Source organism: Pristis pectinata, chromosome 13 (genome assembly GCF_009764475.1).
Source record: "Pristis pectinata isolate sPriPec2 chromosome 13, sPriPec2.1.pri, whole genome shotgun sequence".
NCBI classification, from domain to species: Eukaryota; Metazoa; Chordata; class Chondrichthyes; order Rhinopristiformes; family Pristidae; genus Pristis; species Pristis pectinata.
Window position 1 is genome coordinate 39,085,483 of NC_067417.1, and position 14,802 is coordinate 39,100,284.

A 14,802-nucleotide genomic window follows, 5' to 3' on the forward strand; every position below is an offset into this window, starting at 1 on the left:
TCTGTGGTAAGGCAATAATTCAAGCCAGAGTACCCCTGAAAACACCCAGCAACATCTGTGAAATTTGGAACTAAAATTTCTGATCACTGACCTTTGAAAGGCCTGGGATGGATTGGTCAGGATTACCACAAATTTGGGAATGCCTAGATCTCTTTTGAGCTCAGGTAGGTGTTGGCATTCCGAATGTATTTGCAACCATTTACTTGACCCAGAGGAACTGTGCTAGATTCGTAACCAGACAACAGAACTACTGGGCCATGATTGGCTAAAGCTGATGAACTAGTACAGCGTTTTTACACTTGTTAGGTTTAACTGACCGACCAAGAGTGGATACTGGTTAACTACAACTTCACTCTGGGCTTGTTCTGGTCTAGACTAGGACCACAACGTTTGTATGTGAGAGCTTCAGATCTGTCTGGAGATCATGCTCCAGTATTATTTCTACTCTTTATCCAGCACCATAAGATGCCACACTGTACTCCATCCATGACAGGCCTCTAAGCACCTTACCCTCTCTCTACCCATCCACTACCACCTACCCCTCTCCCCCATCACCAATGCATCTCTGAGAAAATGCTTGTTACTGTGCCCTTGTCACCAGTCTGCCTTTACTTCCACACCCATAAAATCCTTTCCTGCACATCCAAGACTCTCATGCACAATCACATTAAGCTTCATCCCACATATCATATGCACAATCAACGTGCCTCCCACTGTTCTACATGGTGGAGAACTTCCTTGATTCTTTTTCATTCCTTATTCTTACACAGCTTTGCGAGTTGAAATCTAATGCAGGCCGTCTCCAGGTAACACGATGGTTCTGTTCCTGAGAACTGGCCATAAGCTGATTTCTTCATAAGTCAGAAACATCCACTGTCTATAGTAACCAATATTGTATTGCTCTACGTACACTTGTTATAATTTAATTTCACTGAATAATCATCCTAACATTATATATTCCATTAGTTTAATTATGGATACAGTATCCAGTCATTAATGAATACCATGAAACATTTTATTACTTTTATTATTACTATCTTGAAAAATACTTTAAAAATATTTGGGAGGATTTGCTTAAAGTTGGATTTCTGTAAATCAGGTCCTTTATAACCCGTGGATAACCTGTAATCCCAGTGCTCCATGTTCCCAAATCCCAGATCAAACCTTCCCATACTTTCTCCTTAATTCCTGGACATTGTTCCTGCAGCTATTCCATCAACCTGTTAGTTAGAATCATCTTTCTCCACACCTGCACGTTTAAAAATAATCTAAAAGATTAATTAACAATCATTTAACACTTCAAAACAAACCACTGGTTCCCTGTTTCAACGCAAAAATGCACGTAATTCTGGAAATGAGGTAATATCACCAAAATACACTACAGTTCTATAATTAAAGAAGCTTTCCACTTTTACTCATTGTAAATTGGAGGCCCTGATAATATATTGTACATTGCATAAGCAATGTTGTGCAGTTGGATAGAAAATATGCAGCATCCCTGTACAACATATCACAACCCTCCCTTACAGTGGAGCAGTGCTGTGTTAAATCAACTCCAAGTGGCCTCACTGACTGTATGAAGAATCCAACATATGTTGCAACATGATATAATTCATAATTTACAATTGGTTACAATTTCACAAATGGTATACATATCAAAATTCATAGCTGGAAGCAGCATAATGAACAATGTTTTATGATACTAATTCCAGGAACTCCTCAGGAGGACGTAAGTGATTAATGCCTCCTGTGAGTTCCCAGTCTCAAATAGACCATTTATTTATCTCCGCTCCTTTAATCAACTATTCTCCCACAAGTGGAAATGTATTGTGAAGAATCGACACTAACCCCACTTGGTGTGGCTTCCAGCACTGCTAAAAGGGCACTATTGTTGGAGGCACAGGAGCAGGTCTTCACTTCTAGCTCTCTGGTTACAGAAGACACAAGGTTGGTCCCTGCCTATTCAGGCTTACAGCATTGTCAATGTTACACTCCAAAACCGATGTTTCCTCCTAGTTTGGGAATTGTATGTAAGCTCTAGAGACAATTACCAATGAATATGCAGTGCTGGTGAGAAGTACCCATTAAAGGAAATCTTAAAAATTGCTGTCAAATTTAATGTTAAAATTCTGTGATCGTCAACCAAAAAAAAATCTGATGAGTTAAATGTAATGCTTGCAGTGTTCAAGTAATGAACTCTCACATAAGCTCAGTTTTTGAACCTTTTTGTTGTGAGCATGGGCTAGCACAGTGGTGCAGCTGGTAGCACTGCCTCCTCAGCTCCGGTGATCTGGGTTCAGTCCTGACCTCCCACGTTGTCTGTCTGGAGCTTGCATTATCTCCGGTTTTCTCCCATGTCCCAAAGACGTGCTCGTTGGGAGGTTAATTGGCCACTGTAAATCATACCAAGTCAGTGTTGGAATCTGGGGGGAGTTGATGGGAATGTGGGGAGAATAGGTTATAGAGGAAATTAGTGGGGGAAAGGGGTTGCTCTGTGAGCCGATAGAAACTCAATGGGACAAATGGCCTCTTTCTATGTCATTGTAAAATAAGGAAGTAAGAAATTTATCCCCTCCATTCCTTTCTGATGAATTAACAAAAATGTTTCAAAATGTCATGGCTATTATAATGATCAATTTCAATACAAGTTGACTGAAGAATAATTATGCATATGATAGATTGATCATATGTGAAGTTTTTTTTCCCCTAAAAGCAACCAATCTACTCCATTTCAACAATTATTTTTTGTGTGTGGGGAGCAAGTCCTGAATCGCCTTGGAATATCTGTGCCAGTGTATCCTCCTCCCCTGTGAGGTACCAAGAACAAAAGTGCACAGTTCTACTTGTCTGTGCAACTAATTCTTCCTACCCTTTTGTGTGAATTTGTTTAGATATAGAAGGAAACATCAAAACAAGGTAATTTCCTCAGTACATTCTTTTTACTGCAACACATGTAACTTACAGCAAACTTTTTGAAACCCTCTTTATTTATTCATTCTTACTTGCAGCAACAAATGAAACCATTCAGTCATCAAATCTATGCTAGCTCTCGGAGCATTCCAATTAGCATCATTCCCCCACTTATTTCCCTCTAACTTATTCTCTAACACATGGCCCATTAATTCTCACCCCCACCCCATCTCCATCTACACGAGGGGCAATTTACGATGGCCAATTATCCTCCCATTCTGTCTTGGGGGTGGGGGGTGGGAAGAAAGTGGAGCACCCAAAGGAAGTCCATGCTGTCAGAGGGAGGACATGCAAATTCCTGAATAGGGATTGAACACAGGTCACTGGATCTGTGCAACAGCAACACTAACTTCTGCACCATTTGGTCATCATTGTATTAACATCTGAAAATTGAAACTTCATTCATTCCTGTCAGTAAAGGCTACAGCTTTCAGACAACTGCTGAGTTCTTTGTTGGATACCACATTCACTCAGGGGTTTATCCACAACATTCCTGTTTGAAGAGCTGCCCTGGGCAACTGTACCCAGATTTCAGTCCGTTCAGCATGACCCACGTTTCATTGTCAATGGCACAATGTCACATCTAAAGGAGTGTAGTGTTCATCTGAACAAAACCCCACAGGAACAGATTCAAATGTTTCCAAGTGATGATTCATTCCCTATTGCCCAAATATTTGCTCCAATCTCTTCTCAGAGCTCACGTGCATCATTAAATCCTGATCGATCATCACTTGTTGATGGACACTGACTCCCCTGTCCCTTACTGCCTTTGTTATTCTCCTACCTGACCTTCACATTATGTTAGTGAGGAAAGGAAGATAGGACAGATGAATGCATGGTTAAAGAGCTGGTGCAGGAGGGATGGCTTCAGGTATATGGGATTGCTTTTGGGGCTAGGTGGAACCTGTTTAAGAAGGATGGGTTGCACCTAAACTGAAAGGGGACCAATATCCTTGCAGGGAGGTTTACTCACACTACTTGGGATGGTTTAAACTAATTTGCAGCCCCCCCTCCTCCCCCAGTATAGCAGGTAGGGAGAATGACTCAAATGTAGAGGATAAATCAAACCAGTGGGCCGATCACATAGAGGCAGGTTGGGAAGCATGGGAGGGTTGGCAGGCTGAACTGCATTTACTTTACTGCAAGGGGCCTCACAGGTAAGTGAGATGAGCTTAGAGCACGAATTGGAATTACATTGTTATTGCAATCATGGAATAGTGACGGAGGGGGATGCAGAAGTGGAGGGGAGATAGGGTTAGGACATATACAGTAAACGGTAGGGAGCTAAAGATCGTTGATGAACAGAGAGACCTTGGGTTTCAACTCCATAGTTCCCTGAAAGTGTTAACACAGGTGGATAGGTTGGTGAAGAAGGCATATAGTATGCTTGTCTTCATAGGTTGGGTCACAGAGCATAATATAGAAGTTGGGACGTTATGCTGCAACTCTGCAAACCATTGGTTGGGCTACACTAGGAATAAAATGTGCAGTTCTTGTTCCCCACTAATAGGAAGGATGTGATTGTGTTGAAGAGAGTCCTCCAATCCAGGATGTTGCCTGGATTGGAGGACTTTAGTTATGGGGAGAGATTGGATAGACTGGACTTGTTCTCCCTGGGGAGAATGAGACTGAGGGGTACCCTCATAGAGTCATAGAACAATACAGCACGGATACAGGCCCTTCGGCCCATCCAATCCATGCTGACCACGGTGCCCACCCAGCTAGTCCCAATTTCCTGCAATCGGCCCATATCCCTCCAAACACCTATCCAAGTGCTTCTTAAATGATACTATTGTACCTGCCTCAACCACTTCCCCTGGCAAGAGGGCAAACCTATGACAATGGTATAAGGAGTCCAGAGGAAGGAGTTATAAAGGGGATCTGAGGAGAAAGTTTGTTTTTACATAGTTAATGACTGAGATCTGGAACACACTGCCAGAGGAGGTGGTGGATTTGATGCAATCACCATGTTTAAGAGGTATTTTGACAGGTACTTGAATAGGCAAGGCACAGGGGGACGTGGACCTGGTGCAAGTGGGATTAGTGTAGCTGGAAAAAATGGTCAGCTTGCATGTGGTGAGTACTGTATGACTCTATGTCTGTCAGCTCAGTTGACTCCTTTGTTCTCCTGATGGGTTTGGAGCTCATTAGGTTCTCAGTTTACATGTTACATTCTGCACAATCTACAAAGAAAGCAGGGTGCAACCTGTTTCAAAGACAAATAAATACGTAAGCCCTCAGTTTTATTTACAATAATCTCTGTTCAGTGTCCCAAGTTGCATGGCAGTGAAGTAAGGAGGTTGAATATTGAACTGATTTAGTAGCAATAACGGGCCAATCAAAAGTTAAAAGGTGATCTTAGACAGCTTAGTCGTCTTTATCATCATGATATAAAAATCATGCAGTCTGGAAGATTATTTGATGAAAATTAGATCATAGTATTTATAAAAATGTGTTTCCGCCAATCAGGTTTCAGGATTCAGGTTTTTACACTTCAATGATGACAATTGGCATTGTTTGCTTATTACACAGCTTTGATGTCAGGTTTGGTGTTGCCATGGCTGCGACAGTGTGTAAGGTCAATGCCGCCCTTTAAAACATCGAGCAAGAGAAAGGATCTTTCTGTATACGCTTTAGGACATTAGGTGAGCCATGTCAGAGGAATAAAATCAAATTCCAGTTTATCAGTTTTAGAATTAAAGAATTAAATTATAGTTCCTTCTGCTTTGGTTTGACAGTGTCTGAGAATTCCTCAAACACTGCAGAAAAGAATTGCAGGAAAACTACATTTATGTAGCGGTCAATTTTCCTCTCTAATGTGCTTACTTGGCAATTACATTCCAGAAGCAAGATCTAGGTCTGACCATTTAACACAGAACATAGATCATAGAACAGTACAGTACAGGAATAGGCTCTTCGGCCCACGATGTCTGTGCGAAACTGCACATTCGCCTGTATGTGGTCTATATCCCTCCATTCCCTGCCTGTTTATGTGTCTGTTTAAATGCATCTTAAACGTTGCTGACTTTTAATCTGCTTTTTCGGATGAAGGAAAAGTATTGCCCATATATCAGCACTCCCTTCTCCTTTCAGCAGAGTGCCACGGGACCCAGAACTTTCATTTCAACTTTTCAATCGAGAGACCATTGTCTCACATCAAGGTCTGATAATGCCAGAGTCCCATAGAACTGTTTGTTTAGCTTAAGTGCTCAGAGTGGAACAGGTCTTAAACACAGCACTCCTCCGTCTTATGACTGAGGGAAGATTGTTCAGAGAGAACGGGCAGATGCTTGGGCAAAGAATGCTGCCCTGAGGAACTCCAGCAGTAATGTCCTGGTTCTAACAATCAATCATTTTTAGATGGATCATGTATGATTTCAGCAACAGGAGGGTCCTCCCTTTGAACTCTGTTGACTTCGGGTAGACTTCCTCATTGTCAGACTCAGATCAATTTCAAGGCACTGTTCTCACATTTTCTTTAATATTCAATTCATTTGCCTGTCTTGTTTAAATCTTTGATGAAAATAATTGCACCACACAAAACCAGGTCCCTGACAGGTATACATACTTATAACAAGTCTTTGTGTGCAATTTTAATCAACTGTTAACTTATCCTACAAACTAATACATTGCAGTCATTGTTTGTTTAGTGGTTTATCAAAATGATTTGGGAAAATAAGATGCACAGCAGTAACCAGACCAGGCAGTTTTTGCAGAGGGGACACATAATGATGATTCATGTCTGAACCCTTCCTTGCAGTGTAAGATTTTCCAAAAGAGTGGTATTTCAAAGAACTAAATAAATGTATTTTGAATGGGGGGAACACCTCCACATAGAGGAGTAAAAGAGCCTGCAAAGTCCTTCTCTGCAACTTTTGGCTATGCCTCAGAAGTAAGAACTAATTAAATGTTCCAACAGTTAAAAAAATGGCAGGCAACTTTTCTTGACCTCAGAATACTGATCATTGCTTCAAAACCAATGAGTTACTTTTAACATGTTATAGCTGTTATAATATAACTTACCCAGCAGGAAACCTTCATCCAGCTCTGAATTGAACCAATGGCTGGATTATTAGTGGAGGGAAAATATTGGCCAGGGCACTGGGAGAACTTCTGTTTGTTCCACGGATATTGCATTTGCCAAAGACGATAGATAGAAGTTAGCTTAATGCCTCATCTGAAAGATGACACCTCCGACAATATAACTCTTCAGTACTGTACAGGAATGCCAGATCAGATTATGTTATTGACAGGAATCCACTTGAATCTAAAGCCTCTGAATCAGAGACAACAGTGCTCCAATAAAACTAAGCAAAACAGTAAAATAATTTTAATGCAAGAGTCAGAAATATTTCTCTATATCTTCAGTTGTAGAATGCAATTCCTCTTCCAATAATCTTAGATCATTTCCTTTCAACTCTCTCTCTCCTTATTTTATGCAGGACAACTGAATAAACTACAGAACGTGAAAAATGGCAGGTACTTCAACTAATGTGCAAGCTCTGCATGAGTCTTTCAAAAAGTTTGCAATGCATGGGGATACCAGGTCCACTGGGAATGAAATGACCGGGAAAAACTGGTCCAAAGTCTGCAAAGATTGCAACATCATTGATGGCAAAACAGTCACCTCAACCGATGTGGATATTCTATTTTCAAAAGTAAAGTAGGTACCAGCCACTTTTCACACAATAAAACTGCTTGTACTCACTTTATTGAGTAACAATATAATCTGCCTAAATTTGCTTCACAACAGAAAGCGCAACAAGCCAATTCAACAATGCACATACTTGACATAGTCATGTGATGATCATTCTGTTATTGTTTTCCCTTGTACTACCTCAATGCACAGTTGTAATGAAACGATCTGTATGGATGGCATGCAAAGCAAGTTTTTCACTGTATCTCAATACATCTGACAATAATAAACCAACTTACCAATTAAATGTTATTACAAAATTCACTTGTCATTCAGTCTATCAGTGAAGATAACAATTACTATTCCATCTCCATGCAGATTGGACAGCATGGTGCAGCACAGTAGTAAACAACTCCCAGGAGTCCTGAGACAATCATAAAGTCCTGAATAATTGAGAAGGTCACCCAACAGAAACGAATAAACAAGGAAAGTAAATAATAAAATCGTTTACCCTCTCAAAGTTTACTCATCCATCACTTTAACTCCCCCCAGCAAAGCTGTCAACTGAGGCTCATGATCAGTCATGAGGTACATAGGGCAGAGGGACCGAACTAGCAGACTGCTTTGTCTTGGATGGTGTCAAGCTTCTTGAATTTTGTTGGAAATTCACTCATCATCTGATTGTGCCTTGTAGGTTATAGAAAGGCTTTAGAGATTTGGAAGGTGTTTGAGCTATGAGGGACTATGACTGAAGCTGCAAACTATGAAACCATCAGAGAAAGTCCCAACTTTTACCTCTAATGTGGGTTCTATTATTGTGTTTACTTATCTGAACATACACCTCTATTATATAACATAATATGTTTTAGCAATGTCTGGGGAGTAATGATAGATTACAAGGATAAGTGGACATATACACCCAGACCTAAATGCCATAGTTACAAAGGGATATGTAGGAACCAAAGGACCCTGGTGTACGTGTCCACTTATCCTTGTGAGTGGTAAACATCTGTGACTCTGGAATTGATAGAGCAAAAGGAAAAAAATATGTTGAACCTGTACAAAATGCTGGTTAAGCCACAACTATAGTTACTGTGTCCAGTTCTGATGACCACACTTGAGGGAAGATGTGGAGATCCTAGAGATGGTGCAGAAGAGATTCACTAGAATGGTTCCAGGGATGAGGGATTTCAGCCACAATGGTTGACTGAAGAAGCTGTGGGGTGTTGTCCTCAGTGTAAAGAAGGTTGAGAGGAGGTTTGATAGTCATGTACGTGGTTTCATCTGGTTTAGATAGGGTAGATATAGGGAAGCTATTTCCATCAGCAGATGTTTCAAGACTTAAGACCTTGGCAAAATTTACCAGGGCAATTTCAAGAAAGTTTTGATGCCTCAGGATATCACTGCAGGAGCTCCTTGGAAGAGTGTCCTAGGTCCAACCATCTTCAGTAGCTTCTTCAAAGACCTTTCTAGCATTATAAAGTCAGGAGTGAAGAGGTTTCACTTGACTGCACAATGTTCTGTTCCATTCGCAACTCCTCAACAAATGAAGCAACCCTTGTCTGCATGCAGCAAGATCTAGACAACATTCGGGCACAGGCCAGTAGGTGGCAAGTGACATTTATGCCACAGAAGTGCCAGGCAATAACCATCTCCCATGTACAGAACCTAATCACCTACCTTTGACATTCAATGGCATCATCTTCACCAACTCATTTGCCATCAACATCCTGGGGGTCATCATTGATTAGAAACTCAATTGGACCAGCCACATAAATACCACAGCTACAAGAGCAGGTCAGAAACTAAGTATCCTGCAACAAACGATTCACCTTCTGATGCCCCAAAGTCTTTCCATCATCCACCAGAAACAAGCAAGGTTTAATGCAACTCCAACAACAATCAAGAAACTCAACACCAAGCAGCCCACTTCATTAGCACTTTATCCAGTACCTTAAATATTTACTTCCTCTGCCACAAGAGCATAGAGGCTACGGTGTGTACCATCTACAAATGTACTGCAGTTACTGATCTGGTCTAATCTCACTGCACCTCCCAGACAGGTGATCTCTACCACCATGAAAGGACAAGACCAGCAGGCATAGGGGAGCATCCCAACCTGCAGGTTCCTCCCCAAATTGCACACCATCCTGCTTTGGAAACATATTGACTATCCTTCCCTGTAGCTAAGTCTTGGAGCTCCCTATCCAACAGTATTGTCGGAATATCACCACTAGAACTGCAATAGTTCAAGAAAGCTGCTTATTGCCATGTTCTCAAGGGCAATTAGGGATTTACAATAAATATTGGCCTTGCTGCTGATGCCCAGTTCCTGAAAAAAATTATATTGTCAATTTTAGAAAAAATAAGTACAGAAAATGCTCATTACACTCAATAGATCAGATACCATCAGTAGAAAGAGAAACAGATTTAACATCATAGATCCTTGAGCAACAATAATATCTCAGTCTTTCTCTTCATAAACACTGCTTAACCTACTCAGTATTTACAACATCTCCTGCTTTGTATTTACAACATTTAATGCCAGTCCAGTTGATGTTATTTGGAAAAATATTAGGGAAAGTTAATCTACAGTTGTGTTTTAATTTCAGAGCCAAATCAGCTCGAGTGATCAACTTCGAAGAGTTTAAAGCAGCTCTGGCTGAACTCGCTCCAAAGAGGTTTAAAGGCCAAAGTCAAGAAGAGGCACTTCAGTCAATTTATGGTTTGATTGCTGGAAAAGACCCAGCTAACCTTGGAGTAACAGTAAGTGTGTTGACCCAATCTAATTACAAACTCAGGTCTGGAGTTTCAAATTCCGTTTCAAATGTCTCAATAAGATTCCATTAATTTCCCTTGAGTTTCTGGCACTTATATTGAGTTGCTAAATCCTATCTTAAAATTCCTGATCTCATTCTCTTCTTCTGACATGAACCAATATGAACGAGACAAACTTTGGTCCCTCTCAGGTAGATCCTTTAGAAGCTGTGCAGCCATTTCATGGACTTTCTCAATATATATTTGCACATACAAACACAGAGTTAATACATACCACATCACACACTCACATTCATGCATGTGCATGCACACACAGAACCATATCCCTGTCACAGACAGGCTCACATATACGCACTCACTCAGTTCAACAGGACCATGTGGAAAACATTGGGCAGATCAACTACACGACCTTAATCTCTGATGGATGAAAAGACCAACTGGGAGAATGAATGGACAAAGGCTGCTATACTTCACAGAATCACAGAATGGTTACAGCACAGAAGGAGGCCACTCTGCCCATCAAGTTTGCACTGTTTGCAGAGAGCCTTGGAATGAGATTTGGAACTTATTTTTCTTAAGTGCTTGAATCATTCCCTTTGTAAGGAAGCAACTGGGGCAATTATATCTTCTTTCTGAGGAAGTATTAGGATCATTTTCCATTTAGGTCAAACCATCAAACTTGCTGCTCTGGCAGGCTTCTCATGGTGGGCGAAGGAAGGCCCTCCAAGCAGATTGGTCGCTTGCTGAGCTCTACAACTTCCACCAACACAACACTGCAGGTCAAGCATGTCTCAATGTGAGATAGAGCATGGATACAGGCCTTTCAGCCCATCAAGTCTGTTTCGACCATACACTACCCATTTACTTTAATCCTCATTAATCCCATTCTTCCTGCATTCTATCAGCTCCTCAGATTCACCCACTCTCACCTGCACACTAGGGGCAATTTGCAGTGGCCAATTAACCTATTGACCAACATATCTTTGGGATGTGGGAGGAAACCAGAGCACCTGGAGGAGAATGTGCAAATTCCGCACAGACAGCACCCAAGATCAGGATTGAACCTGGTTCTCTATCTACTAGCTGCGCCACTATGTTGCCCACTGTGTTGCTGGAAAGTTCCTTGAGCCTCTGTGCACCTGATGTGCCCTAGACTTATTTAGGAACAACCTCACCCACCTCCTGTCCCCAATGGAGTCAAAGCATTTAAACAGTGTCTTATTCAGCCATGTTGTATCCCTCTTCTTAAAAGGTTTACTCAGTAGATGTTACAACTTGCTATGAAATATTCTAGGAATTTTTGTTCTTATTCTTTGACTTCACCTTGAGGCAGTTCTGAACTTCTTAAAAGCTCAAATGACTTGGGAGAGTTTGCCAGAAACTGCAATTGGTCAAAGACTCAGTGGTAACCTTGGGTATTTTAGCAGATGGAGCACAAGTTGCTGTGGGCCAAGGGTGTGAAGACCAGAACAGGCGTTCAATGCGTAAGTACTCAAAATGGAGTCACCTGAATTCTGCTACTTGAGAATGCAGTTCAAGTCAATGGGATCTGTAACAATACATGTATCCGGCACAACTTCTAAGAGCCAGAACTTGAATCCAATTTGAGTATAAGGACACTTCTGTGTTTTTTTTCTCTGCTGCCTTTTCTATCCACGGAAGATTGGGAATTAGCTGCAAAATCTCATTGCAAACAGTCAACAGCTGTAACGCACAAGGTACCAGATGCATTGATTAGTCAGGCCAAGAATGTTGGTCATTTCCCATGGAAGCCAGCCAACTACACCAATGGATGCTGCACTTTTACAATGCTGGTGTTTTTTTCCAAACCATGTGATATTATTGGTGGTGTATATATTTTCAAGGAATCAGGGGTGTCCAAGGGTGTTTGGGGGTGGAAATGTGGAGTTCCACCAAAATGACATCCTACTTGGGAACAACAATATTTTCCATGTCAGAAAAGTTCAGCTGCTACATGACCATAGATATAAAATCCCACAAACAAGTGCTAGCTATTCTGTAACTGCACAATTCCTCTCGGCTACAGCTCTGTGGTTTCACAAAGCAGAAGATGTGGTAGATGACTGCTTGAAGATCAAGTCTAACCATTAGAACTCTTTCTCATGATTACCTGTAATATATCCTCCAGAGAACAGGTTAGAGTTTTTCATTCCACCTCCATTTGTTTATCCTAATTTATGTGCTGGTCTGCTCCTGAATCCTCTGGACTGTGGTCTTGCCATTGTGTGTATTATCCATGAAATGTTTTATTCAGGACAAACAATCCTTGGCACCAAGGCTTCATAAGCATGTTTCTGAAAGTGGCCGAGAAAACATGCCATGAAACAGAGCTTCTTTGAAAAGATTTTCTAGGGTGCTGAACTGCAGATTTGCAACATGTGCCTGTGTAACTCGGAGAGAAAAGAAAACAAGTGAAAAGCAAAATATTAGGGGAAAGGAAGAGATAATGATAGGCATGGTTTGGAGGTTCTCTGACTCTCTCCACCATGTCCACCCCCTCCTCACTCAGTAGCTTAGTCTGCTCATTATTTAATGCATGAGCGTCACGTGGAGAATCAAATATATTGAACAGGATGAATTCCCTGTTACTTGCGGCATTCTCCTCGGAATCAATATTAAGAACTATGTATGTCCGACAGAGCAGTACAAGTGTGTGTTCCAGCCATCCAGCCTAGCAATTAACCAGTGTCAATTCCTGAATCTGCTGCAAGCCTACATTTTTTTTTGAATACATGCTCAGTATTCTTCAGATCACCATATGTAACGGGCGTACTGTCCAAAACATTGGTATGACTGCAAATAGAGAGTACCCTGACAAAATATAGGCCCGTCGGTACATCTGCAAAATAACAGGTTGTTGTGTATTAACCTTTTATGGTTCTCCAACAACCAGGTACACAGGTAGTTTATCAACAAAGATTGTGTGAAACATTATACCATTAGGCAAAGTAAAAGTTCACTTATTTTACTGGCTTGTGTAAAGCAGTAGATTTCTTCCTCACCTCATGACCGCATCAGTGCAGGTAAATGAGCCCACAGTCCTGAAGCAACCTCCACTCAGGCAGCCTTAAGACATGAAAATATTGGGAATGTGTTCGTCCACTGGAAAGGGAGAATTCTCCACTCTTATTCTGCACACTGGAATAGTATTCTTCTGCTTCATGATCGTCTTTCTGCTAGATCCGTCCTTCCAGCTTTAAGGGCAACTGACAAAATTAATACAGTTGATGAGGAAGACTCTTCAGCTCATCGTAATTTATTCACTCAGAACTCTACCCTCACTCATTGCCAAATCAAATTGTTTCTTAAAAAACGATTACAATTTTCTTCTCTTCCAAATGCTGACCAGGCTTGGCAAGGAAAAAAACTTCCTTGTTCCCTCCAGCTAATTTGATTATGTGTCTCCTTGTCCTACTCCTACTGTTTAATTTGTAGTGTATTCCAAATTTACTTTTTCCATACTACACATTATATTTCCTGAAATATTGGTGGGTGGAATATTCCATTCAGGCTAAAAACTCACAGTCTCTCAATCTCTCCTCAAAATATTGATCCATGCACTTGACACTTATGGGCTCTTCTTGGTACTATCACCAGCAGCTGGCATTTGAATATCTCCCTTATTCTTTGGCAACTGAAACTAGATCCAGCATTCATGACGAGAGCACTGGATTGCTTAACCAGAACTTCTCCTTGACAATAACTTGCTTTAGCCTTTTGAAGTACCTGCATCATTTCTTCTCATTTTAATAACCCTAGTGAAGCACAAGGCCCTAATACTTCCGTTATCTTCAAACCTTTCCTCAAATATCATCCTGATCTCCTCTGGAACTTGTGTGAATGCAACAGTTTATAGTCTCTCTTTATATGTTTTTGACATAAAATTGTATCCTCCTTACTGAGCTAGGTGACCAGTGACCACAATGCAAATTCACCGTCAAAATGACAGACTGCACTTTTTTTTAAGCAGGCAAGATATCATGTCATTTCTCCTTTTAGGTTGCAACTAAAGGAGGTGGTGTTGAAAGATTGACAGATACCTCTAAGTACACAGGTTCCCACAAGGAACGCTTTGATGAAAGCGGAAAAGGCAAAGGGATAAGCGGTAGGGAGTACACAGCAGAAAACACAGGTTACGTTGCGAATTACAAGGGAGCTGGAACATACGACCAGAAAGTGAAAAAGTAGAAGTAATTGGGATATTTCCACTGAAGGACACAATGACACCTGTACTCCCTGTGCCTTTCCTTGTTCAATTGCTTAAGGTCCTCTGGCGTTTACATTAAAAGATTAAATTACATGTCCATTTTTATTTTTAACTATCTACTTTGTGAGTAGAAAGTGCAATTCACTGCTTCATGTTCCTCATTCCTGCCTTAAGGCAGCTCTCCTGCTCA

At 41.0% G+C, this 14,802-nt stretch overlaps 1 protein-coding gene across 1 annotated transcript; it reads left to right on the forward strand.

Moving 5' to 3' along the window:
- Positions 1–7,442: 7,442 nt before the first annotated feature.
- On the forward strand, positions 7,443–14,593 carry LOC127577369 (tubulin polymerization-promoting protein family member 3-like). The gene is made up of 3 exons (XM_052028517.1): positions 7,443–7,633; positions 10,219–10,372; positions 14,405–14,593. The coding sequence occupies exons 1-3, from the start codon at positions 7,443–7,445 to the stop codon at positions 14,591–14,593; spliced, it is 534 nt and encodes a 177-aa protein (XP_051884477.1).
- The last annotated feature ends 209 nt before the right edge of the window (positions 14,594–14,802 follow it).

Coding starts and splice junctions, on each gene's coding strand:
- LOC127577369 (XM_052028517.1), top strand. CDS start 7,443: ATGGCAGGTACTTCAACTAATGTGCAAGCTCTGCATGAGTCTTTCAAA. Junction 7,634..10,218: donor ATTCTATTTTCAAAAGTAAA/GTAGGTACCAGC, acceptor TTTTAATTTCAG/AGCCAAATCAGCTCGAGTGA. Junction 10,373..14,404: donor CAGCTAACCTTGGAGTAACA/GTAAGTGTGTTG, acceptor TTCTCCTTTTAG/GTTGCAACTAAAGGAGGTGG.